This window comes from Gorilla gorilla, chromosome 12 (assembly GCF_029281585.2).
Source record: "Gorilla gorilla gorilla isolate KB3781 chromosome 12, NHGRI_mGorGor1-v2.1_pri, whole genome shotgun sequence".
Classification (NCBI taxonomy): Eukaryota; Metazoa; Chordata; class Mammalia; order Primates; family Hominidae; genus Gorilla; species Gorilla gorilla.
The window spans coordinates 106,528,364-106,555,755 of NC_073236.2; the positions used below are offsets into that span (position 1 = coordinate 106,528,364).

The following is a 27,392-nucleotide window of genomic DNA, read 5'->3' on the forward strand; positions in this document are numbered from 1 at the left end:
CCTTTTGAAACCCTGGGAAAAAAATTATTAAATACACTCCCTAGACCTTAAGCATCAGGTAAGCACTTAGTTCAGCAATAAGCATTTGTGACTAAAATTCCAGGGAGAGTAATAACCATGAATGCTGATGAGCTCAGCTCCACCAGGGGCAGCTCCATCATTAGCAGGATTTATGTTTATTGAATTTGCTCGATTTATTAGGTGAAAGAGATCAAATTGCTTAATGTTCAATTAAATTGTACTTGTCGAGGACAGGGAAGTAATGAAGTCTAAAGTCTTGGCAAGGTTTATATTCTGTGGGACTCCTGTAAATGTTAATACTCTAAGGAGACTCACGGGCCATAGACCAACCACGTTCTCCCCACTCCCAACCTTCACCTAATGTTACCCTTCTCATTTTAGTTACTCCCAGAGTTTCCCAACAGACTGCTGTTTATTTAGCAAGACAAAATGAAAAAAGAGATTTGTTGGGTAGAAATGCCAAAAAAATAGTGGTTCCTTTGCATTTCAAAACCTGGATTCAAACATTTATACTATTGTAATAGTATTAAATTATGCCACACACAATAACCTTAAAATAATGATTGCCAATGTATCTGGGGCATAGGAAATATATTAAGTCTTACATCCAGGCAATTTCAGAGGAAATCAGGAATGAGGCTTCTAAAATTGATAAGAGACAAGACTGAACAACACAATAAACAAAGAGGCAAATGAAAAGAGTGTTCAACATGTTAAATTTCCAAACTGATCTACTTCATATTTTTTCAGCTGCAAGGACAGGTAAACCACTTCATTTCCCCTTTCCTGCTCTTTAAACACCACTCTGAAGCAACAATCTGACAAGCTGAAATTTTTTTTTTAAGTTATACATACAAAGAACTTTTTTTTCTTCATTAACCAAGTAAGAATTGTTTAAAAACAGGAACTAAGCATGTGCTTAAGAATAAAGGGGAGGTTGCATTACATCGTCAACGTAGTAAATGCCACTAAATTGTTCATTTTAGAGTGCTTAATTTCATGTTCTGTGAAGTTCACTGCAATTTTTAAAAAGTCAAGAGAAACAAAAAATACAAGAGGGGAAAATATTTAATATGTTAACTCTGGAATTCAACTAACTTTAACTGGCAAAATGAGGCAATAAGACTAGATGATCTCGAAGGTCCTTTCTAGCTTGCATATTCTATGATTTTAAACAGAAAACATTCATTTTTTTTTTAAAGACGGAGTTTCACTCTTGTCCCCCAAGCTAGAGTGCAATGGCGTGATCTCAGCTCACAGCAGGCTCCGTTTCCTGGGTTCAAGTGATTCTCCTGCCTCAGAAGGCGTGTGCCATCACGCCCAGCTGATTTTTTTTTTTTTTTTGTATTTTTTTAGTAGAAACAGAGTTTCACCACGTTGGCCAGGCTGGTCTCAAACTCCTGACCTCAGGTGATCCACCCGCTTTGACCTCCCAAAGTGCTGGGATTACAGGTGTGAGCCACTGCATCCGGCCTGAGCAGAAAACATTCTTATCACTGGCTGCAAAACTCTTGGAAAGACAATTTGTCTTTGAAACCTGTGGCTGTAATATAAGGTAATCACCACTAGATGACGCTGTTACCTGCAGGTGGTGCCCATCTAGATATTTTCAGAATGATGACAAACATGTAATTTAACAAACTGTAAGCGTGGACATCTAATCTTCCCATGTATTATTTTGCTGAGGAAACTGAAGTTTACAGAAATTTTATGATATTCCAAAGGTCAAGTCAGGATAAATTTTGTTTTCTTTTACTAAAAGTAATAAGCTATTAAATTATAAAGAAAATTGTGTTTTAACGTATTTTAATCTTGCTTAGTTTTTTAAAGCTTCATAGCAGAGAAAGCTCTTCTAATATTTAAAACTCTCTTAATATTCAGAAGTTCAGATCTCAAGGTTCTGAATAACAAAGATATACCACTATCCATTAACATTATTGGAAGAGCAAGTTCTAGATAATCAATGTAATATGAAAATAACACTAAACATAGTCAATGACTAGTCATGAAAATCTATTTCATTCAATAACAGGAAGTAAGACATCACTGCAAAGTAAAAGATGGACTATCTTGAAATCCTGATTCTGTTTTATGATTTCTTTGTATTCTGCCATTTACTTCAATCTGAGATGACCCTCCTCTTTCCTTCCCCTCTGGATCTGTTCACTATCAGATACAGTCCTAGCAACTTCTGCTTCTGGCAGTGATTTCTTTGGAAGGGGCTCACAGATTACCACATGAATGCATTAAAAGTAATGGCAGGGCCGGGCACGGTGGCTCATGCCTATGAATCCCAGCACTCTGGGAGGCCGAGGTGGGTGGATCACAAGGTCAGGAGATTGAGACCATCCTGGCTAACAGGGTGAAACCCTGTCTCTAATAAAAATACAAAAAATTAGCTGGGCATGGTGGCAGGCACCTGTAGTCCCAGCTCCTCGGGAGGCTGAGGCAGGAGAACTGCTTGAACCTGGGAGGCGGAGCTTGCAGTAAGCCAAGACTGCACCACTGCACTCCAGCCTGGGCAACAGAATGAGACTCTGTCTTGGAAAAAGAAAAAAAAAAAAAAAAAAAAAAGCAATGGCAAAAACTGCAATTACTTTTGCGCCAACCTAGTATTTTCTTGAAATGAGCAGTGTACAACCAGCACAACTGCTCAAAACGGCTCAGCCTACCACTGAGACTTGAAGCCCAGAAGGAAGCATAAAGAAGGCTTTGTTGTGTCAGAAGCCCTCCCAATGAGCTAATGTTTTGTAATCTGCTTCTTTCTTAAGGTAGTGGCTACTGATGCTGAGCAAAACAATTACTTTCTAGCTTCTGCTCCCTGCAGATTTGTAAATACAAGAACCTGGTCATTCTAAGAACTTTCTAGATGTTTTTCTCCCAATCATAAGGGGCACAATCTGTCTGCGGCATAAAAGGAGAATAAAATTTACTTCAACCCTCCTCTGCCCGGCTTGCCTGCTCTGGCCATGAGGTCACTGTTTAACAGACATGGGAAGCCAGCAGCTTTGTTCTAGCCATAGTTGTATTATTAGGTTCATTAAAAAGAGGTCAAAAGAAATTCAAACGTTAGTTGAATTCAAAACCTCAAACTTAGAACAGTGCTTAAGCAATTATGCACAGCGATTTTCTCAAAGTCAGACTCATCACAGTTCATGCTTCTTAGAGTATGCTTCAACTAGCCCTATTTTCAAAAGGAAAAAAAGAAGAGCAAATTTTATTTAAAAGATGTGAAAGTATGCTGGGCGTGGTGACTCACGCCTGTAATCCTAGTATTTTGGGAGGCTGAGGCGGGTGGATTGTCTGAGCTCAGGAGTTCGAGACCAGCCTGGGCAACATGGTGAAACCCCATCCCTACTAAAATAATAATAAAAAAAATTAGCCAGGTGTGGTGGTGTGAGCCTGTAGTCCCAGCTACTCGGGAGGCTGTGGCAGGTGAATCGCTTGAACCCAGGAGGCAGAAGTTTCAGTGAGCCGAGATCGTGCCAGTGCACTCCAGCCTGGGCAACAGAGTGAGACTCTGTCTCCAAAACAACAAACAAACAAAAAAAACCACATATATATATGAAAGTAAAATGTTCACTAGAACAAATCATTTAGTATCATACTGAATGGGCGATTCTAGAAAACTGAATGCCTATTCATAATCTCTGATTTCACAGGAGAAAGGTAAAACTGCTAAGACTTTTACTTTTGAGAAAAATTTGATTGCTTGTTGATATGGTTTGACTTTGTGTCCCCACCCAAATCTCATCTTGAATTGTAATCCCGACCTGGTGGGAGGTGACTGGATCATGGGGGCAGTTTCCCCCACGCTGTTCTCATGATAGTGAGGGAGTTCTCAGGAGAGTTGATGGTTTCAAGTGTGGCACTTCCTCGCTCTTTCTCTCTTTCTGTCCTGTCGCCAGGTAAGAAGTGTCTGGCTTTGCCTTCTGCCACGATTATAAGTCTCCTGAGGCCTCCCCAGCCATGAAGAACTGTTCTTTATAAATTACCCAGTCTCAGGTAGTATCTTTATAGTAGTGTAAAAACAGACTGATACACTTGTTAACTAAAAATAAGTGTTGCTTTTTAGGATCAGATTGTTTACATGCATGCCTGAATTTCTCTCCTTTCGCTCAAACTAGAAAGATTTTAATAGGACATCAGTAAGATTATTATCATAATGAAATTTATTTTCTATTCAGAGTATTTTTTATAACAGAGAGTGGCCAAATACTTTCCTAGCACTTCCATGCAGTATAGCTCTTAGGAAAAGTGCCATGAATACAACTGACACTCCAAGGCTCAAGCTGTACAAGAAGTAAAATTTCAGAAGTGCTCATGTCACCAATGAGTAACCCATTAATCAAACTTCTCTCGCCTTGAACTGTTCTCTAATGGCTGGTGAGGACACTGAGGCAATAGCTTCAATCAGCTTTCAAAACAGAGAGTTCATGCTACAGTGCAGTCTAGCAAGGTCCACTGGTCCTCCCTGGTCGGCGTTCCAAATGCTTGCTGACTCACCCGCAATCCAGGGATTTGGGGTTTGGGAATGGCAGCTTGTTCCAGGACACTCCTCCAGAGTTCTGTCTTCAGCAGTTTAGCAAGAAATGAAGGAGTAAGTTTTCCCCTCTATCAGGGTTTTAAAAAATTTTATTTTAACTATTCTCACCTTGAGGCAAACCATGTTTGCTTTTCTTCTGCTTTCAACGACTACAATAGGATCATAACTGGAATGTGGCTTCCTTGCCCATTGCTTTCTTTCCTTCCAATGCACCTGCCCAAACATGGTTATTTTTTAAAAACACACAATTTAGCGTCTAGTATTTTTCCTCTTATGTATGTACTGTCCCTGCTTTTTGTACCTGGCTTCTCTGCCATTCATTCCTGCTTATTTAGCCCCTTTCACAAATCCAGTACCTCTTCCACAGTTTAGTAAAGGAGGCCCTGACCATCCATAAAAGCCCCATCCTGCTGGCAGCTATTGATCTACTAGGGAATCTCAGTGGGGTGAGGATATCCCCTTAGGAGAAGGCATCTGATTCCTACGGGAGGGCATGTATAGTTGGATAAAAGGTCCTATTTATTTTTTCTGTCCTATTATTCCCTTGAAAGTCACTGCAATGGAAGATACTGATTATAAAAACACACACATGAGAAACACCTGGGATGCCGTTAGCACGGAAGCAAGAAGAAGGTGCTCCGCATGCTATGGTGGGCAGGGCAGACTCATTACTGAGAGGATGCAGGTCCCAAGTCCTGGTTTTCATTCTCTCATTTCCAACTGGCAATCAGGGTCCCGAATTTCTTCAGCCACTAACCTTAGCTGGCCTAACACAGTAATTCTGCTACAGAAATAAGTTAATTAAGCTTAGAATGTTAACACTTTCTGTGACACGTCTTAGGGTGAGGGCTTTTTCTTGTTACTGTATATGTGTTAGTGCCTAAGAGGATCATATAATCAGAGAACCTGACAGGCCTTGCAATTTCAACTCAAAACTGAATTTAGATTTTGGATTTTAAGTTGAATGAGGATTAGGAGAATTTGATTAGGTTGGTAAACATTATTTAAATTTATTAGGGAATTCAATTTGTTGTGTTTTAAGTTTGGTTTATTAGATTTATAAGAGCTAATTAAATATTTATGAGGAAAATGCTTATTAGGATTGTGAGATGGAGACCAAAGTGTTCAAAATTTTAATTAATAGAATTTATATGTAGAAATAACTTTTAAGTTTAATCCGTTCTTTGAGACATATAAACAGTCAACAAATAAAATTGATCTTATTTTATAGAAGGTTATTGGACTTATAAATAGGATGATAAAATGTGAAAGTTGAAATCAAATTCTTAGGAATATCTAGGTTTTAACATTTAAAAATTGAGTACATTGAATGTTCATTAAAACCCAACATAGGCCGGGTGCAGTGACTGACGCCTGTAATCCCAGCACTTTGGGAGGCTGAGGCGGGCGGATCACGAGGTCAGGAGATTGAGGCCATCCTGGCTAACACGGTGAAACCCCGTCTCTACTAAAAAAAAAAAAAAAAATACAAAAAAATTAGCCGGGCGTGGTGGCGGGCGCCTGTGGTCCCAGCTACTCGGGAGGCTGAGGCAGGAGAATGGCGTGAACCTGGGAGGCAGAGCTTGCAGTGAGCCGAGATCGCGCCACTGCACTCCAGCCTGGGCGACAGAGCGAGACTCCGACTCAAAACAAACAAACAAACAAACAACTCAACATAATGGTCCTTTGTGTGCAGAAAGCCTCTCTTTGACTTCCTAACTTACACTGTAGGAGCCTGGCCGGGCACAGGTGGAGCTTCTCTGCAAGTACACAGGGGTATTCGGGTCTGTGCAATTCCCTGAACACCCTCCTATCCCTCATTGTCTTTGATTCTTGGCCCCTTTCAAAGAGACTTCTAGCACTGGATAACCAGGGAGCAGTGCATGATAAACGTTGACTCATTTCCTAGAACTGGATTTGATTCATAATAATTGCTAACGCCTTTGGCTATGGCGCATTTACTGTAGGCCAATCCTCTCCCGTGCATTATCACATTTAACCCTCATGAGCATGTAAGAGCCATGCATGGATATGGAAGAAATCACTAGGATTTCAAGTGAGGAAATTAACATACAGATCACATTACATCAAAGAGCTACTTTCAATTTGAATTCACTAATGAATTTTATTTTGCAATAATCTTTTGAGAGTAGTAAAAGTATTTTCAACCTTTCTTTGGGAGGGGTGAGAGAAAGCTTTCTAAATAAATACAGGAGTCCTTTCTTTTTTCTTTTTTGGGAAGGAGTCTTGCTCTGTTGCCCAGGCTGCAGTGCAGTGGCACAATCTTGGCTCACTGCAACCGCCACCTCCCGGGTTCAAGCGATTCTTCTGCCTCAGCCTCCAGAGTAGCTGGGACTACAGGCACACGCCACCACACCCAGGTAATTTTTGTATTTTTAGTAGAGATGAGGTTTCACCATATTGGCCAGGCTGGTCTCGAACTCCTGACCTCGGGATCTGCCCGCCTTGGCCTCCCAAGTGCTGAGGTTACAGGCGTGAGCCACTGTGCCGGGCCAAGAGTCCTTTCAATGAGGAACAACATAACTGGCTTACTGGCCATTTCATATAACATCCATTCAATCTAGTTCCATGGATACCAAGAGTTCAGTCCCACAGAACTGGAACACTTGCCTGTTTTATAGATATTCTCTGTGCCCGCATGACGGCCACTCGATTTCCTTTTGTATCTTTCTAGTTTGATTTTAATTTTCCATTGTAAGTGACTAGCTGTTACTGTTTCTTTAATTATAATGTTCAGGATCTATGATTGAAAGGATAAATGCTTTCATAGTGATTGTATTAATTATCATAACCTCACGAAGAGGTCTCAACTTTGGATAAAGGAGGTTGAAGTAATGTGCCCAGTGCAATGTCACAGAGCCAGGACCAAAAGCAGAAAGAGATCCCTGGATTGCCTAAACCAAAGGCAGTGACCACTCATTGTTTCACAAGTAGGGTGTTCCAAAGTGATTATTAACATTCTTTGGAAACATATTTCTTGGAAAAGCCTTTAAACCGTGACTGCTGACAGGCCTTTTGCAACTATGGCCCAGTTACAATATTTTTTCAAGTTTAGTCCATGAGTCAAATCCCTGTCTTCCTTCACACCTCCAAGGGCATTACGAAACTTCTTGCCCTGAGATCTCTGGGAGCGTCTAAGAGCCATGCACAGATAAGGAAGAAATCACTAGCCGAATTGTTTGAAGACATTCCAAATTCTTTACTTTTGCAAAATGATATGAATAATTGGGTAGGTTAGATATTAGGAAGGATTGAAAAATTTTCTGTCACAGCAAGTGGTGAATTTATTAAAGTATCATTTGCAGATTTAAAATACGTAATATTTAGGAATAAGTTATACTAATTATGCATTTCATTAAATACAACTTTACACCTGTTCCAGAATTGTTTGCCTAGTACATAGTAGGCATTCAATAAATAATAAAATAAAGAACATGTAAGTAATTTAACTAAAACTGAAAACAGGTAAATTATAAATAATTTAGATTTCATTTCAGATCATTTACTTATCTCTTCTTATAAACCACAAGCTGTATATAATTTATATACAGTAATGATAATTCTTCCTAGCATTATTTAAAGGAGTATGAATAACTCTGACAAATATCTTCTATTCCCCTATAGCACAGTCTACCTTTCTCAAAGGAAGTTGGATACATACTGACATTGCTTTGACTCAACAGATCCTCACTAAGTGCCTATTCACATCATGCCTTTGTGCTTTATTCTTTTATTCAATAGGCATTAAACAAAATCCATTTGCTCTTTCATCAGTCCCAGAACTAGAATTTTTGATTCAGATGTGTAAGTCTGTCTCTTCAAACTGCTCTCTTAGCAACACTGAGAGGACCATGCCTCTGTATGTTGATCAATGTTCGTGTTTTATTAAACTTTGTTAACATTTTTCAATTTATTTTGTGGCACCTTCTGTTTCCTCTGGGACCTCATGTTTTAAAACCATCTTTCTACACCTGAGTAGTCAAGAGATTACCTGTGCTGTAGTACATTACATCGCCAATAGGTGGCATTCTCCCAACACACTAGTTGTCCCGTTTATCAAGTCTTTGTTCCGTTTACTTACAATGTCTAATTACTTTAACAATTTACTTATCAGAAATCTAATTATTTTAACAATATAAAAAGACTCTGGGATCCCTGGGTACTTCAGATTCAAATGTTCAAATATGTATAATTTTCTTTCATTTGCAGATCAACGGATTTTGATTTCCATGAGATAATGGCACCCTCTATCTTGTGATTCTTACGTACATTTTCCAGAACATTTAAGCTTATGTTATCTTTTTTCAGATGAAGTCTTGCTCTGTTGTCCAAACTAGAGTGCAGTGGCACGATCTTCGCTCACTGCAACCTCCGCCTCCTGGGTTCAAGCAATTCTTGTGCCTCAGTCTCCAGAGTAGCTGGCATTGCAGGCATGCACCACCATGCCTGGCTAATTTAGTAGAGATGGGGTTTCATCACGTTGGCCAGGCCGGTCTCAAACTCCTGACCTTAAGTGATCTGCCCACCTCTGCCTCCCAAAGTGCTGGGATTACAGGTGTGAGCCACCACACCCGGCGATTAAGCTTATACTTTTAAGAGTAGCAAAAAATAAAAACATTAAAAAATCATTTTAGATTAAGTGATAGGCATCACTAAAAGTTTTATTTACTGAGAATTATTGACTTGCTTTAGTTCATTAGTCCATTGAATATATAGTTTTTTGTTATTCCTGCCAATGTGTCTGTGGCTACAGATTTGATGACACATTGCCTCTTATTATGCTCATTGTTAGCTCTAAAATCAGTTTTTCTTTTAGCACACAATGTGTCAGACAATTTTAAAATCTCAGCTTTAATTCTTCACTTTGTTACTTTTCTATTCTAAGGGAGACTATTTAAGATGTGCTTTGGGATCATGGAAAGAGACTCGAGTAACACTGAAGAGGTTAGAACGTAGATTCTGGAGCAAGGGTGCCTGGATTTGAATCTTCCACTTACTGGTACGTGACCACTGACAGGCATCTTAAGCTTGCTGTGCCTCAGATCCTCTGTCAGAAAAAGGAGGGGTAGTATTCTCCCTTATCCACTGGGGATATGTTCCAAGACCCCCAGTGGATGCCTTAAACTGCAGGTAGTACTCAACCTTATATATACGATCGATTTCTATCAGATAATGGAGCTGCTACTAAGTGACTAATGGGCAAGTAGCATACACAGTATGGACACCATGGACAAAGGGATGGTCCACGTGCTGGGTGGGACACCACCAGATTTCATCACACTACTCAGAACTGCATGCAATTTAAAACTTATGAGTTGTTTATTTTTGGAATTTTCCCCTTAATATTTCGGACCGTGGTTGACTGTGGGTAACTGAAACCAGATAAGGCAGAGGACTACTGTAACTGTACACCTAAGATGGCTTGGCAAGTTAAATATCTCAATAGATGGAAAACATGTTGAAAATGCCAGGCATTGTGCTACGTATATGTTAGTTTTCATTTTTATTATCACTTAGAAAAACCAAGCAACAGAAAATCTATATCCAATAAACTCCATATCCAACCAAAGGCCTCAAAGTTCTGATAACTCTATGACTTTCTTCTCTCACGGCACTAGAAATTCTCAGCAAGATCAAACAATGACCACTCTGTCTTCATTTATGAAATGGATACAATGGCTCGTTTTTCCTGACTTGGTTTCCCAAACAGCTCTGTCTCTCAGAGGCTGACGTGACATCACAATAAAGACCACAAATTTGAGGATCCTCCCAAAACAGTTTAGCCACCCAAATCATTTTAAGAGTGGGCAGGATCAGCGGGTACTGTGAAAGGGGAAGGAGAAGAGGAGTCAGGGGCTGCAATGCGGCAAGGAAGGCCTCCAGAAGTCTGAATGGGGAGACAGTCAGTCAATGATACACCCATGGTGAAGGAAAAATCAGGAACTTCCTCCTAGTGCAGTCTGCGGTCTGGCCTCTGTAGTGGAGCATTGAAATGGGATCCTAAGCAGCCCCAGAAATGTATGAATTCTACAATTATGCAATTCTCCTTATGTAAAGCTCCCCTGACACAATCCATCACACTCATTTCCCCTGCATGTGGTACCAATATGCAAGATGCCATCTAACTTCAGAGAACACTATTTAAGCAGCCACTCCTACACCTACCAGTACTCTCAGATGTAGTTGCTGCTTTAGCAAGAATTAGTGCCCGTGACCTATTGGACCAGAAGTGTGAAAGCTCGCTCTGGAGCCAAAGCTTTACTTTACACTGCACTTTAATGCTTAAAGCTGATGACAAGTGGTGCGATTTATTTCTTAAATTCCTCCAGCACTGATTCCATCAGTAACGAATTGTTCCCCAAAGCAGTACTGCACTCCTAAGGAAAATGGGATGCATGATGTCTGACAGGCTGGGATTAGTCCAGTGCTTAGATGAAGAGATAGACAATGTGGTCCTTCTCAACGATAAAGATATCCGGGAACAGTATATTTAAAAGGTTCAATGGCAGAAACTATGAACAAACTAGTTTTAAAATTCACATATTCTTTGCTTCCTTTATGATAGATAACTACCAGCATTAACGTAGGTTTTAACAAAATAAAGTTAGATGCTATTAGATGGCTCTAGAGCTTTGCTTCCTCCTCAGAGGAAGCAGCAGCAGCAACAGCTTGGGACTTATCAGAAATGCAGAATCCTGTGTCTCCCGCCCCGCCCCATCTTTTGCAAGTGAGAAACCAGAATCTGTTTTTTGATAAGCTCCCCCAGGTAACTGACATGCCCATTAACGTTTACGAAGCAGTGGTCTAGAACAGAAAGTCTTACATTAAGAACAATTATTTCTGCATTTGTCTACGCTTAATTTGTGTTCACATGCTATTAGGTAACTGTAGATTTTATAAGATCCTTTGGATTTTAATTACATTTGAAAATGCATTTGATCTGAGACGCCTATTAGTGGCAGCCATAGTTGTTAGTATCTTCTGAAAACTTACCATGTGTCAAACACTATTTGAAGTGTTCATGTATTATTTAATTCTCACAACCACCCTGAAAGGCAGATATTATTTTCACATGAGAAACTGAGGTACAGAGAGAGAAAATTAACAAGGTCATGGGGATAAGAAGTTGCCAAACCAGGATGCAAAGGCAGGGCAACCTGGTTCTAGGGCACATGTGCTAACCCTGATGCCTTGGGGCTCCTCTTAGTTCACTCCACTCCAGCAAACATGGGCTTTGCAACAAGAGATGGTTTTGTGTAAATGTGACTACACGATTAGGTGCCAGTGAAGGGAATGCCAACTAATCATAGGACCTGTGGAAAAGTTTAATTTCACTGTGTACTTCTCTCTGTATTCAGAATAGATGATCCATAAGCCTAGTTCTAGGTCCGTAATTTTGGTAGTATAAAAGAAAAGTTCCCCTGTGTCTACCAAATACAAAAAATTATTTTTGTGTGTGTGGTGGTGCGCGCCTGTAATAGGCGGGAGAATCTCTTGAACCTGGGAGGTGGAGGTTGCACTGAGCTGAGATCGCGCCACTGCACTTCAGCCTGGGTGACAGAGCGAGACTCTGTCAAAAAATAAAAAAAGTTCCTTTGGGGCTGCCTCCCTAATTCCTATATACTCCAACAGATACATTTCAAAAGCAGTTTTCAACATGCGTTTCCTGGAACCCTGGGGTCCTTCACAGGGGCCTCAAGAGCCTAAGTAGTTGTTCTCGCCAACCAGCCCACCCAGCATCTTTAATGTCAATGAATTTGTATGCTGGAAGTTAAAATTACAATACAGTGAACAAAAAAACTACCATTGTTTTAAAAAGTAATGGATTGGAAAGCACTGATTTTGGTTTGGCTGACCATGTACACTAGAGATTCTTCTTGGACATTTTATCATAATAACTGTGGATATACAAACTAGAAACAGTATAGCAATGAAGCTAATCTTTTTTTTTAAAATTTGGCATGTGGTATCTTTTTTCCCCTGATATTCTGTATTTTTCCAAAAATATTATATAATATATACTTCATATGTATTTGTTCTAATCTACTTTTTAAAATGTTTTTCGAAAACTTTAGTTGAAAACAATTTATGCAATATTCTGAAATCCATATTTTTAGAATAGATTTAATATTTAAAATAAAATTCATTTTTAGAATATTGCTATATTATTCAAAAATTCATTTCTCATAACAAAATACTTGAAGGTTTTTAAACCTAGTCAATTAAATTGAGTGTAAATTTTTACAATATTTTGGGGGAATAATTTTATTTATCTATTTGAGACAGGGTCTGGCTCTGCTGCCCAGGATGGAGTGCAGTGGTGCGATCTTGGCCCACTGCAACCTCTGCCTCCCGGGCTGAAGCCATCCTCCCACCTCAACCTCCCAAGTAGCTAGGACTACAGGTGTGTACCACCACGCTCGGCTAATTTTTGTATGTTTTGTAGAGATGGGGTTTCACCATGTTGCCCAGGCTGGTCTCAAACTCCTGAGCTCAGGCAATCCACCCACCTCGGCCTCCCAACGTGCTGGGACTACAGGCGTAAGCCATGGTGCCAGCCAGAATAATATCATAAATTTAAAATGTACACACTTAGCCTGGTATTTTTGTCAAAATTTTCTTACTAAGCCATTCCTGCAGATGCATACATGGAGGTTCATTGCAGCACTGTTTATGGGTACCTACCCAGAGGGAATGAAGTCATTATATCCAAAAGATACCTGCATTTGTGTGTTTACTGTAGCACTACTCACAATAGCAAAGAGATAGAATCAACCTAAGTATCCACCAATGGAGGAATGGATAAAGACATTCCCCTTGGGTAGGTACCCAGCTAGTGGGATCGCCGGGTAGTTCTATTTTTAGTTCTTTGAGAAATCTCCATACTGTTTTCCATAAAGGCTGTACTAATTTAAATTCAAATGATGTAACTTCTTCTTTTTTTGAGACAGAGTCTCGCTCTGTTGCCCAGGCTGGAGTGCAGTGGCGTGATCTCGGCTCACTGCAACCTCCACCTCCCAGGTTCAAGCTATTCTCCTGCCTCAGCCTCCTGAGTAGCTGAGATTACAGGCATGCGCCACCAAGCCCAGCTATTTTTTTTGTATTTTTTAGTAGAGACAGGGTTTCACTGTGTTAGCCAGTATGGTCTTGATCTTTCCTGACCTCATGATCCGCCCGCCTCGGCCTCCCAAAGTGCTGTGATTACAGGCATGAGCCACCACGCACGGCCAAAAGATGGTAATTTTTAACAGCTGCATGGAATCTGTTTTATAGATGTACATGATTTATTTAGCCACCTCTTGTGCTGGGCATTTGTTTTTCTTCCTCCCCTAACCTTTCCCTGCCCCATCTTGCCCCAGTCCTGATTTTCCTTTTATAAACAATGCTGCAATGAACCTCCACATATGCACCTGTAGGAATGCCTCAGTAAGAAAATTTCTTTATCCATGTAATACCACTAAGCCGTAACCAAGAATAAAATCGTGTGTTTTACAGCAACATGGGCAGAACTGGAGGTCACTATCCTAATTGAAATTACTCAGAAGTAGAAAGTCAAATACTGAACGTTCTCACTTATAAATGGTAGCTAAACAATGGGTACACATGGACATATGGAATGGAGTAATATACACTGGAGACTCCAAAATGTGGGAGTCTGGAAGTGGGGTAAGGGTTGAAAAATTACCTATTGGGCACAGTGTTCGCTATTCTTGTTATGGGTACACGAAAAACACAGACTTTATTTACCACTATGGAATACTTGCAGGTAAGAAATCTACACTTGCACCCCTAAATATATCAATATAAAAAAATTTTAAGTTCTAACTTTCATCGATTTTAAGAGATCCTAGCTTGTAAAATGTATCTTGATATAATAGATGTTAAAAATTGGGGAAAATAACCTGTGGACATTGTTATACGTCATAATTATCAGATGACCCCAATCTCAGGGATGCTGAAGTGCAAAATAAAAAGCAAAGTGTAGCTTAGATTGATGATATAGACTTCAGTTATAAATACTCTGTTGGATATAAATATATTAATATACAGCAATAACTAATATAAATATATAATGATAATTAATATATAGGAAAATGCTAGGATGATAAAAACCCAACTGTCAAAACTGAGTGTCTTCAAGGAGCAGAGTTCAACTGTGATGGGGTAGGTGGAGGGGAATATAACCTCTTTGACTATTTTAATACTTTAGGAGGAATACATGTGATTTTTGGAAAAAAATTAGACAATATAAAACCACTGCATAAATAAAAAAGATTTGAGGTAGTATAGCATTGTGAGAAAATGACTCAAAAGCCTCACTGAACTCACATTAACTTAGTGATTTCACTTTTATCTCCCCGTGGCATCTGCTTCCAGGGCCCAAAACAACCAGTAAAGCTAGTAATTACCCCCTGCTCTACCTACATCCTCCCAGCACTTGCAACAACCCAACAGGACAGATGTAGACACCTCCGTTTTACAAATGAGCTGTACAGGGTGAAGTTATTTTCCCCTTGTCATGCAGCTGCTATGGCAGTGCTGGATTCCAGACTCAGTGCCAACTGGCCCCAGACCTGCCCTCTTTCCAATTCTGGGCTGCTATCATTGCCATCTAGTGCTTTGTGTATTTGCTCTTTATCCTTGGCTATTCATTTCCTTCTTACGGGAATTCCCAATTATTTTCTCTTTCATGCTACATTGGTTTTAAGTTATTTCTAAGCTGCAAAGCTAATTTTCTAAAGAGCTTGAAAGAAATATTCTAATTGAATTAACTAAAAATTAATGCATTTCCTCTTTTCAAGCAATTTTTCCCCTCTCGACCATTCTGAGAATATATTCATAATAAACTCCTTTGCTTTCTACTTGCACATGATCTTTCTAGCTTTAACAAGTCAACTTTACAAAAGGATATACTGGACACTTCCGAGTGCTTTCCTTTAATGAGAAGCTGCTATGATGGTAAAAAAGGGAAATTAGCAATCAGTGCACAACTCAACGGTCACCAAACAGCCTAGCCAGGAAGCACAAAGCCAGCACCTTCCAGGCCTCCTCCAAACTGGGAGAGGGGATGAAACTGGGAGCTTAGCCTGTCTCATCTTTTCCATTTGACCAAAGGTTTAAACCCAGATAGATCTAGAACTTGAAAGGAAAGGAGATTTGTTGAAATACTTCTTCGATTACTTTCTGTACTTTTCCCTTTTTGTTCTAACCCGTTTCTTATATCTCCACATACAGAGATTGACATGAAAATTTGGACTTTGACCTAGAATGATTTTCTACCGTCTCTAATACACATTTTGGTCTAAGTAGAAACTGTTAGGAATGAGAAGAATTGTAGTAAAAAATGAACTGCCAGGAAATATAAATTCTAAGCCTATGCCACTGATTGCTAAGTTATGTTTTTTTGGATCATTTATCATTCATTGGGGTAATGGAATGAGAGTTTCAAAAATTAACGACCCGGTCGGGAGTAGAGGTAAACCAGGAGCCAAATGTTTATGCAATTCTGCCCTACACACACACACACACACACACATACACACACACACACACACACACACACACACACGATGAAAGTAAGATATCAGGAGTGAAGGCAGAGATACAGAAGAGAAATGTCAGGCTACAAAGGAGGTGAGATGAACTTGTCCCCAAAGGCCTCCTGTAGAAGGAATTGGATATGGGCTCACCTGAATCCTTCATGGGGCAGAGGGCACACTGCATGCCCCAGGCCTCTCCATACAGACAGCAGCACTCAGTGTATGTTGTCTGCTTGCCCACAAGAGGCCGGCTACACACGTACTCATCACTCAGATGTTCCCAGCACAAATCTTGGTAGACATCAGTTTCTTCTATTTGTTCTGAAAGCGAAGACATAGTTCCATGAAAATCGCACAGTTATTCCTATTTATAAACACTGTGTTGGAAGCCAGCAAGTCTCAAAGTTTCCATCTCTATTTCTAAGAGTGACTTCCAAGTAAAAGTCTGAATCCAGTCTGGTCTTTCAGTGGATCAATTCTCTGTCATCTCCAACTGGGTGTCATTCCATCAGCTGAAATTCCAGCTGCCCATCCGGTCCCGACACAATAGTTCCCTATAGCTTCCTACTTTTATATAAAATGCCCACTATCTTGCCTGTCCTTCATAAGCCATCAGGCTTCTCACTCTCCTAATCTTCATTTTTTCATTTACTCCTGTCAAACCCTACCATTTCTTTCCATGTAACAGCTATTGGATTCATGCCTTCTTATCCATTTAAATCTGCCAAAGCCCTGGACTAGTAACCCTTCATCCTAGAGTCTTTAATTCCTACCTTTCAATTGACTTCATCCAAAGCAGTCTCCTGAGGCGAATGACAGATTATGCCAATTATCAGCGGCTTTTTGCCAATTATCAGTAGCATCAGGGAGAACAGGAGTTTGTCAGTGGACTTCAGGGCTCTCCACCACCCTGTTGAACTCCACCCTCTGTTCTGCTGAGCCTTATCCACATCCTCCACTCCGCTGAGTGCACCTAATTATCTTTCCCTGAATTACATTTCCCTCAGCTGCCTCTGCAGGTTAGGGATGATGAACCCTAAGCCATGGAACAACCCTGCCATCTGCTCAGCCACTCCATAGTCCATACTTAATGAGTATGTCCAGGCTATTAAATCTCCTACATACTGATGATATGCATCTTATTATTATTTCTGTAAGTATCTCATTTTAGTTATTTCAAAATACCCAAGGAATCCATTTTTCTATTTTCCAATAGTTCACATTTTAGTTAAAAGGAAAATCTTATGATAGTTATTTGGACACAGGTTTGCATCTCCTGGAAACATACCGTTTGACTCAGCCGGTCGTATACATCTTTTTTCTGACGCATCCAGGACCATGGGGTGAGTACAGAAGCAGTTGTAAGAGCCCTCTGTATTAACACACTGGCCATCAATACAACTACTGGGGTCTTGACATTCATCCATATCTTAAGAGCAAAAAAAAGTATTACTAAAGAAAATCAGCCATCAGTTGTACCTCATACACTTACCAAACTTTACACATTGCTATATTTAGTCCAGATTCCAGGGGCTGCCAAATTTTAATTAACCACACATTATCATCCAAAAGAGAGTGGCTCTGTCTATAAAAATGTAAGCTGCTCTGACTGAAAAACAACATTGCTGCTGCTGCTGCTGACATTAAATAAGGAAAGAAAACATCCATGAACAGGATATGCTTAGAAATTTAAGATTAAATGGCTCTTTATGATAACTTTTAAAATTATTTCCTTTTGCTATGTTTTTCTGCCTAGTGTATATGGTTTTCTGCTTAAGCATTAAAGTCTGGGTCAGTATTTAAAATGGCTCTCACTTGCATGGTATGAGTGATGAAACAGGAGGCTCCACAGACCAAAAGAACACTTCAGTTATACCAGTGGCCTGAATCATAATTCCACAGTGAATATTAACTCTTTGTTTGAAATACATTCAAACAGTAGTATGGAGGTGGTTTTTTCTTTTTATTTTCTTAAATTGTGCTTAAGAAAAAGATCCCTAAAACATTTACACATCTTTTCAACATATGATTTCGATTCAAGGAAATTGTTTTTACTACATAGCATAGTTATTTTTTCCATCTGTATATTTTCACAGTACACCATACTATATCCCCTTAAAGCTTACCAAAGCACTGCAGTTTCACAGGATCATAGTACGTCCCTTGCTTACAGTAGCATTCATACCCAGGCCGAGTGTTCAAACAGAAACCATTTTTGCAGATTTCTTGTCCAAAAAGTAGGCATTCATCTGCATCTATGGGGAAAAAAATTGAGAAATACAAAAAGGAGTTAGGTTTGATCTTTCAATTAAAAAGAGTCTAACCAGATTTGGGGCTTTAAGTTAGATATTATAATATTTACATTCCAAAGAATCCTATACAAACAGCAATATAACCTTCTTAAAATAAGGCCTAATTGGCAGGCATAAAAACATAAACAGATGTAGTTTGTCTGTGATATTTGAGAAGCAATGCCCAAAACATTATAGGAGAAGTGTATTTGTAAATATGGTTTCTGAGATGCTACCTCATATTTGATGAAATGGTCTATGGTTCCACAGTGGCATCAACAAAAGGATATATACCTTTTAAGAAATGTGTTCTGTAATGTATATTCTGGCCCATTCACTAGTTGAGATGTAGAAAGTTTCCAATAAAGTTTGGTGGAACTTGAATGCAAGTCTTTCTTGAGGATAAAAGAAAGCACAAGTTGCTGAGGGGGTTAGCAGACCCATTCCCCCACAGAATTAATAGCTTTTGCTATCTCAGTTTACTCAATGATAAATCGGAGACAATAGGAACACCTACCTAATAAGAGTGGAAGGATGAAATGAGATAATCCATGGATAGGACTCAGTATATGCTCTGGCATAAGCAGATACTCAAAAGTGTTATCTATTGCTTTTACTGCTATTATTAGCATTAGTTCTAGCATTTTAGAGCTAATGTCATCTAGTCCTCATTTTACAACCTGAAGACTCCATAGATGACTTGCTTAAAGTTAACACAGATGGAAAATGGCAAAGTCAAGCCTAGAACATATGGCTGGTTGGATCTGAATCCAATCTTCTTCCAACCATTTACAGCACTGCTAAAATAGGAAGACGAGGAATTCATTTTCATATAAAAGAGAAGATGAATTTATGGTGAAATCAAAGCTCTGTACCTTAATATGAAGTGAGATTTAACTACATCCCTGCAAAAACATAGTAATGTATATTTGTGAATTTGGAAACCATTCAACACATATTATAAACCAAATCTTCTCATTATTTAATTGGACCAAATCATAGATGTATTTAAAAGAACACAAATGGAATTTCTTATCCAGCTACTGAATTATACCATATTATTCAAACACTAGTTTTCCAAAAATGGACAATAAAAATGATTTTACAGTGTGTTTCCCAGCTACTTAGCAGTCCTCAGTATTAAACTATAAAGGAAAAAAAATCACTTTGTATACAAAAGGTAATATCTCTATCATGAAAATGTCAAAAGTGAGTGGTTAATGAGGAAATATTCATACATGTGGATATTCACCAAAATTAAAAGGCCGCACATTTATTTTAGAATTATATAACAGTAGCATCAAATACATAAAACATGTCTACTTTGGTTGTCTTCTCTTCCATTTCTCACTGTGAACTTGTGCACACTGGTAAAAGGCCCCACAACAGTAGGATAAAGTCTAAAAATACAAGAACCTTAGCTTTGTTGATGACCATAAAGACAAACAGTGGTCAAATTTATATGATCATAATTGATATGATTTCTATTAAGCATCTAGAATAAAATACTTAGTAAGTATCTACTAGGTACAGAATTTGTTAAGTACTTTCAGATATATATCTTATTTAATCACTATAACCTTTGAGAAATTATTCCTATCTCAGGGATGAAGAGACAGAAACTCAGAAGTTCACCTCCCAATGTCTGCCTCCGAGCATCATACAGTTTGTGTTCTGACTGCAAGTCCATGGGGACTTTCTTTTAATGGTAGAATTAAGGACTTTGTAATCAGTTTTCATGACTAAAAAGAACTCTAATTCTGTGAAACCTAAGCCATGTTTTCACTTGAATATCTGACATGTTACACAATGTGCTGAAAATTTGTTTCCACTTGATTCTGACCTTTATAGTTCTCACCACCAGCTTCAGAAGATGATTCTCCAGCAGGCACAAAACCTTTCCCTTTGGGACACATTTCAGTGAACTCAGCTGATTTTAGAAGAGACAAAACCAAGAAAAGAAATAAGTTGAAAAAAAAAAAAGATTCAACATCTTCCATGAATGCATGTTTCAAATTCAGTTTTGCTTTCTCAGACTCAGTAACTTTAAGGCAATTCCAGCAAATAAATTTAGTACAATCTCAAAAAATGATGGATTAAGTGCAAAGAAATCTAATGACTTCATAGGTTTTCTTACACTTTTTAATTTAAAAAACCTCCAAGTTCACTAATATTTTCTTACTCATGCTTTACTTGAAATTATAACTATTATTTTTCCACTACTGTGATGCATAGTATCTTAAAGGTTTAGTAAGAATCAATTACACAAAATCATAGCTTCAATACACAAGCTTTAGTTACGAATAATGCTGTATCATTGTCAGCAACAAAGACTGATTTTAATTTTAAAGTGGAATAAAACTGAATTAACTTTCTGCCAACATATCACACAGAACCTGACTGTCACAGTACACGCTGATGAAGAGAAGTTCAAGGATTCATATTAAGATGGGATGCAGGTGCTGGCTCTAGCCCTGAATGAAACTCACTATAAGGTAAGTCGCCTTGAGTTGGCTGTGGGAGTGAGTGTTATCATTTCAAGGCCCAGGGACACCATGTGACCAAACACAAGTGTGACTCTACCACTAAGCGGATTCTTACCAGTTCCCAAGACCGGGCAGGGGAAGATTTCGCAGTTATCTCCCCATCCCGCGCCTGATGTACAGCAGCATTCTTGTTTCGTGACATTGGGGGCCAACACATTATCACAGAGACTGGCGTCATTGAGATTATAGTAGCATTCTTTCTTTTCTTCTTTGGGTTGATCTACATCTACATCTAAATCTAAACGGAGTAGAGAAAGTAGAGTGACAATAGGAGACATCAGAACTACCTAAGACAACAAGTAGAGAATGCAATGGGTGAAAGAGTTACCGTGTCAATAGCATTTGCTTTATAGAAAATGCTTTCCACTTTCAGTGTCAGATTCTTCCACTTTGAGATAAAAATGCACTTGAATCCTTAGTTTTGGTGGAATTCTAACATACCCCAAGAGTGTAAATCTGTCAAAACCATTTCCTTTTATGTGAACCAATTATTTTATTCTTGTAGATTTGGCTGTGAGTAGAGTTTCCATATCTCCTTTTCTTGCCAAACATAGGGCCATTTGTTACTGAGCTATAACACCTACTTAAATCAATAAAAATTTTCCCAAATACTTGACCAGGGGTCTGAGCCCACACATAATATTTAACCCTTAGGTAGTTATTGGAATCAACCATGCTCCCAATCTTTTCTGAAGACTGCACAGAAGATAACTAGGAAAATACTGTCGTAACCTGCAGCCTATTAAATAACCTTTCATCACTGAAAAATCTAACTACTTAAATTGTTGCAAATATATGACTGAATGACATAATGAGTGCCAGCTAAGCCTCAGGGTAGAATTTCAAATCTGGGTTCTAGTCCCAGCTCAAGTGTGTCCTAGAGGAAAACATATTCTAACAGATTCAGCTTAACCCTCTGTGTGATAAAACATGAACAAGGCGATATGAAAGAATACAAACGATAAGAACAAAATCCACCCACTTTCAGAAAATAATGAAATTGATTGAATTCAATCAGATACGAAATCTAGTCTGTGCTTTTAAAAAATGATCACTATTTTGTGACTAGACTTGGAAAGTAGTCACATCCCTTCTCTCCTGTATACTATGGAGTTCGAATTACTGCCTATGATCCAGTTTGAATGTATTAACTGTTTTTATTTAATGCCACATCAAATAAGAAGCTGACTACTGTCATAATAATTACTTAGATTAATTCTAATGAAATATTGCCACTAGAACTCTACTATTTCCAGATTCTTGGACTCAAACTGTAAGGTCAAAAGGAAGACATTTACTGGTGAGGATAAGAGTTTAATGTCCACACATACTTACACTTACCTTTGTTTTGAAGTTAGTAGATAATTATATTAGCAGGGAAATTAAATAAATTATTTTTACAATAGCTTCCTATATGTTTATTTTTGCAGGGCCTAGTTGACAATGGAAATTTTATTAATATATTAAATAGTAAACATGTTTCTAAAATATAAACTCATAAAATTCTATCAGAAAAGCTACTGCCCTTTCTCTTTCCTCTTCTGGCATTAAAAGCAAGCAAAACAGCAAACAAACCTCTGAAATATACACTCCTCTCAGAACACAGAGTATCAGTGAGAATATAAAGATCCCTCATCCAGTTGATTCTGGCCAATTCTCTGATTATTTTGTCTTTGACAGATTTCAGCTTGGACTGTAAGTTAGCATTAATAGCTGATGACAAATGCAAACCTAGAACAAGTGTCCAGGAAAAACTCAAATGCTGATTTCTATGCAGCAGTTTACTAAGTGGTTTTAAATCATTTCCTTGTGTGTGAAATTGGGTAAAACCTGCCACTTCCCTCATCTGGTCTAGCTTGCTTCAAGTGTGCAGAGGACTGAAATTCACTTTGCGTACTCTTAACGGAAGGGATCTTCGTTAGAAGGGCCTCCAAGCTCTTAGACATGGAATTACTTAGGAAAACTAAGAGTACGTATTTTAAATTGTTATTAAATCAATTATGAACCCTATAGAAAATTTTAGAATCTCTCCCTCAACATGGTGAATAAATTGTCAGCCTGTTACTACTACCAGTTCTGCTCAATTATTTTATTCAGCTGGTCCAAAAATGTAGCTAGCTATTAATAAATAATAGTGAGAAATACAAATCAAAAAAGCAACAGGGTTTTGGTAATCGGGTTTATTCTATGGTTTGTGCTAAAAGAAGCCTCAAATTTTTTTCCCTCATGTACAAAGTTGTAACTATGTCATGGTGTTTATTACAAAATGGAATACTTTGTAATAAGGCCTCAGTGAAGATTATACTAACAGGTAATTAGAAACTATAGGCTTCTCGAGTCCAAAGCATGTCAAAATTTATAAATATACATAAATTTAAAATTTGAAATATATTTAAATATAATTTTATGTATTTTAAACACACACACATATATATGGACAAATACATATATGGTAAACATTGTTTTGTTTACTAAAATGTTTGTTACACTCACATCATACAAACTAAGAAATAAAACAATCTTTGCCTTTTTGGAGAAAGAAACAGATTATTTCCCATAAGGGAAATAATCAATAATGTAATTATAATTATTTTTTACACTGGTTGTTATAAGTTTTGGTCTTATTTTCTAAGACATTTGAAAGTTCAATGTTTATACAGCTGAAACTGAGGGTTAGTCAAGCCCTCATCTGTGTTTGGAAAGAAATGCAAATTATTTTCTAAAAACTAGTCCACAAAGGTCATTCTGGGAAAAGCTACAATTTCCCTATCTTCCTAGTCTTTAAGTAATTAACTTCCTAGAGCATTTTTCTATTGGGATAAAACTCTGGTCAGTAAATATGTGATAATGTAATTTCTTAAAGAAACTCTTACATGAGTTTAGTTCACTGCTGCCAGGGGTGGAGGGTTTCTATATTGGAAACTAATTTTAAAAGATCAAATCAATAGCTATAGAAAGTGGCAAGCATTAAAAAATGAATACTCCTTTTCTTAAAGATATTTTGAGTAAGATTAGCTGTACTACATATCTCACGCCACAGACTTCTAAAAAATATATTACTCCTCCTTCAGTATTTTCAGATTAAGTTTTCAATTTGCATTAAGAGGCTGGCTTCACATTTGCGTAAAAAGATCAAGTTTTTCATATTTCATTCTAGTGGTGTGTCCGGTAACAACAAGAAAGTTCGGTTTTGGACATTTTCTATGTTTTTTTCTGTAGGAACTTTTACAGAGGCCTTTTCATGTGATCCAGAGAGTGAACTATATGAGATAGAAGGTGCTGGTAAATACAGCATCCTCACTTCCCGGAAGAGAAAACTAATGTCGGTTCCAAGTGGCCTATGTCTACTACTTTCCCCAAAACCCTTCTTTGGAGCTCAGGTTCTTATCTCACATAGCATGGGTTTATTCTGCTTTGCCCTTTATTCTCTGCGTTTTTTTCATCTTTGAGATAAATGGGAAGAGGGCCGCAGATAATCTCTGCTGCTTGGGGGTTCAGCAACAAGGCCACAAATAGTGCAATCATGTCCCCTGGCTCTGAATAGGAAGGAGTAGGTTTGAGCTGAAGGCACCACCTATACCAAGCCCTGTCTGGGAGCTCCTTCTCTCTTGGTTCATCAGCCTAAAGAGGGTGTGGGCCATTTGCTTGTAGGGCCGTTTCCATCTTTAGTGTTTCCCCATACATGTCTAATCTTAGGAATTACTGTTGGGGTGAGAAAATCTACAACATGTAGTTGGTCAAAGTGGACATGAGCTTTTAAAATGGGCTCTCCCTTTCCATTTACAACGTGTTCTGAAGGTTTTTATGAGCTAATCTTCTCTGTACCTTTTTGTAACAGTCAGAATTATTACAATGACCCAAGAGTAACACTGCTAATACACATGAGTAAATAGTTACCCCCAAAGAAACGCTGCCTATAGTCCTGAAAAGAGATCAATGGATAAAACTGTGTGTGTGATGATGTTCAGTAAATTACTTTCAGCAGAATTACCCAGGACACTTTTTATTTCCTTTTTTATTTTAAAAATGCTACAGGCATTAATGTTTTAATGAGAAAGAATTCTGTAATATTTCAAGGAGATGTCAAGGAAAACTCAGAAATTCATATGCCTTGTTTCGAGTTTTCTCACACAAGAACTCGGAAAATGAGAAATGTGTTTTGTTTTTTTGTTTTTTTTGAGACAGACTCACTCTGTTGCCCAGGCTGGAGTGCAGTGGTGCGATCCTGGCTCACTGCAAGCTCTGCCTCCCGGGTTCACACTATTCTCCTGCCTCAGCCTCCTGAGTAGCTGGGACTACAGGTGCCTGCCACCATGCCCGGCGAATTTTTTGTATTTTTAGTAGAGACAGGGTTTCACCGTGTTAGCCAGGATGGTCTTGATCTCCTGACCTCGTGATCCACCTGCCTCAGCCTCCCAAAGTGCTGGGATTACAGGCATGAGTCACCTCGCCCGGCAGACATTTCTTATCTTAAAGCTTGAAACTTAACATCTGTTTTATCTGAGTTCCTTTCTCAGGAAATGACTTTCAGGCCTCTCAAAGTATCAAAGAACTGAAACTCACCAGATCACCACATCCTGACAACCAGATGCTGACCCGATTCATCACGATTGCTTCCCTGTCCCTCCCTTGCTCCTGTTTTCTTACACATTGTTACATTTCTTCCCTGTTACATAAACCCCTAGTTTTAGTCCATCAGGGAGATGGATCTGAGACTGAGCTACCATCTCCTTGGCTGTAGCACCCAATTAGAGCCTTCTTCCTTGGAAATACTTGTGGTCTCGGTGATTGGTTTTCTGTGCAGTGAGCTGCAGAACCTAGACCAAACCCCTGGTGTTCGGTAACAGAAAGTGGATAACTTCAGATGGTAAAACATGCTAAAGTAGTCAAAGTGAAGTTTAGAAAAAAAAGCACAAGAATAAAAACACTCTAAAAGAGGATCTCTCCACATAGTTCTTGCTCTTAAAGAGATCTTAAGGAGTGAACTGGAGGCTTCACTCCCAGGACACACATGCACACCTAGGCCTCACTGCAGAGGGATGGGTAGACAAGGCTATCAGGGAAGGCTGCCTGGTGGAGCTGACATCTAGTGAAGGCATTACAAGAGAATGGAGAAAATGAGCCTGGGACAGTGAGAGGGTGAGGAGAAGAAAAAGTCGGGGATATTACTCTAGAGTGGAAAAGCAGGGAGAAGAAAAATGAGCAGAAATGGATGAATGAAGGGGCTCCTGGAAGCCAAATAAAGTACAGTGGGCCCAGCCCTCTGTATCCATGGGATTCACATCTGTGAATTCAATCAATTGCAGATCAAAAATATTTGAAAAAATAAAAAGCATACAAAAACAAATAATACAAATAAAACAACAGTATAGTGTAACAATTTACATGTCATTTATATAGTATTATGTTATTATGAGTCATCTAGAGATGATTCAATGTATACAGGAGGATGTGCATACGTTATATGTAAATACTACGCCGTGTTCTATCAGGGACTTGAGCATCTGTGGATTTTGGTATCAGTGGGGGCCCTGGAACTAAGCCCCCTTAAATACCAAGGGATAGCTGTACTGCAGAGAAAGAAAAATGAGAGAATAGTACACTGAGATGAGTCAGAATAGGAAGCACATATGGAGATGGGGGAACGAGCAGATGACACACAACACAAACCCATAACATTCCTGACACTCAGGCATCGTGAGGGCCTGCGAGGATAAACGCATGAGTAAAGCACATCCAAAGTGACACACAAAGTGTATGGAAACGTTTAAAAGGAAATGTACAAACCACTCCTCGTCAGGTTTAGTTTATAGCAAGTTCTAGGATCCAAAATGCATTTCTAATGCAACAGTGTGAGTATATCTTGTAGTATTAAGAAGATAAAATGAGACCAGCCTCGGCAACATAGTGAGACCTCGTCCTACAAAAAATTTTTAAAAACGAGCTGTGCATGGTGGCGTGGGCCTGTAATCCTAGCTACTCAGGAGGCTGAGGTGGGAGGATCACTTAAGCCCAGCAGGTTAAGGCTGCAGTGAACCATGATTGTACACTACACTCCAGCCTGGGCAACAAAGCGAGATCCTGTCTCAAAAAAATAAAAATAAATGAAGATACAATGGTGTGTGTCTGTGTGTGTGTGTGTGTGTGTGTGTGTGTATAGTTTTAGTTTGTCACTTTGATTGATATGTCAGTTCATTAAAACACTGACATCTCTTTTCAGAAACTCAGATATGACTTTAGGTACTATCTATAGCAAGCAGAAAATCTTATAAAAGCAGTTTAGCTTTTATACCAAAAAGATGATACCTTCTCATTGTCATCGCTGGATGTGGGAAGAAACTTGACTAGATATTTTTTTTTTAAGCAAATGAATGTATTTTCCTCAGCCTTACCTACATTTATGGTATAGATTCATTACAAAAACACA

General features: G+C 38.7%; 1 protein-coding gene across 17 annotated transcripts in view; it reads right to left on the bottom strand.

Moving 5' to 3' along the window:
- LTBP1 (latent transforming growth factor beta binding protein 1) overlaps positions 1-27,392 on the bottom strand; it is a 452,790-nt gene that overhangs the window by 17,581 nt on the left and 407,817 nt on the right. For all 17 annotated transcript variants that reach the window (XM_004029082.4, XM_004029083.5, XM_063695966.1 and 14 more), the window contains 5 exons: positions 21,021-21,203; positions 20,263-20,349; positions 18,255-18,383; positions 17,417-17,557; positions 16,279-16,449 (listed from right to left, as the gene is read on the bottom strand). In XM_004029082.4, the coding sequence (XP_004029131.3) occupies positions 16,279-16,449; positions 17,417-17,557; positions 18,255-18,383; positions 20,263-20,349; positions 21,021-21,203 (711 nt within the window). The remainder of the gene's footprint in view (positions 1-16,278; positions 16,450-17,416; positions 17,558-18,254; positions 18,384-20,262; positions 20,350-21,020; positions 21,204-27,392) is intronic.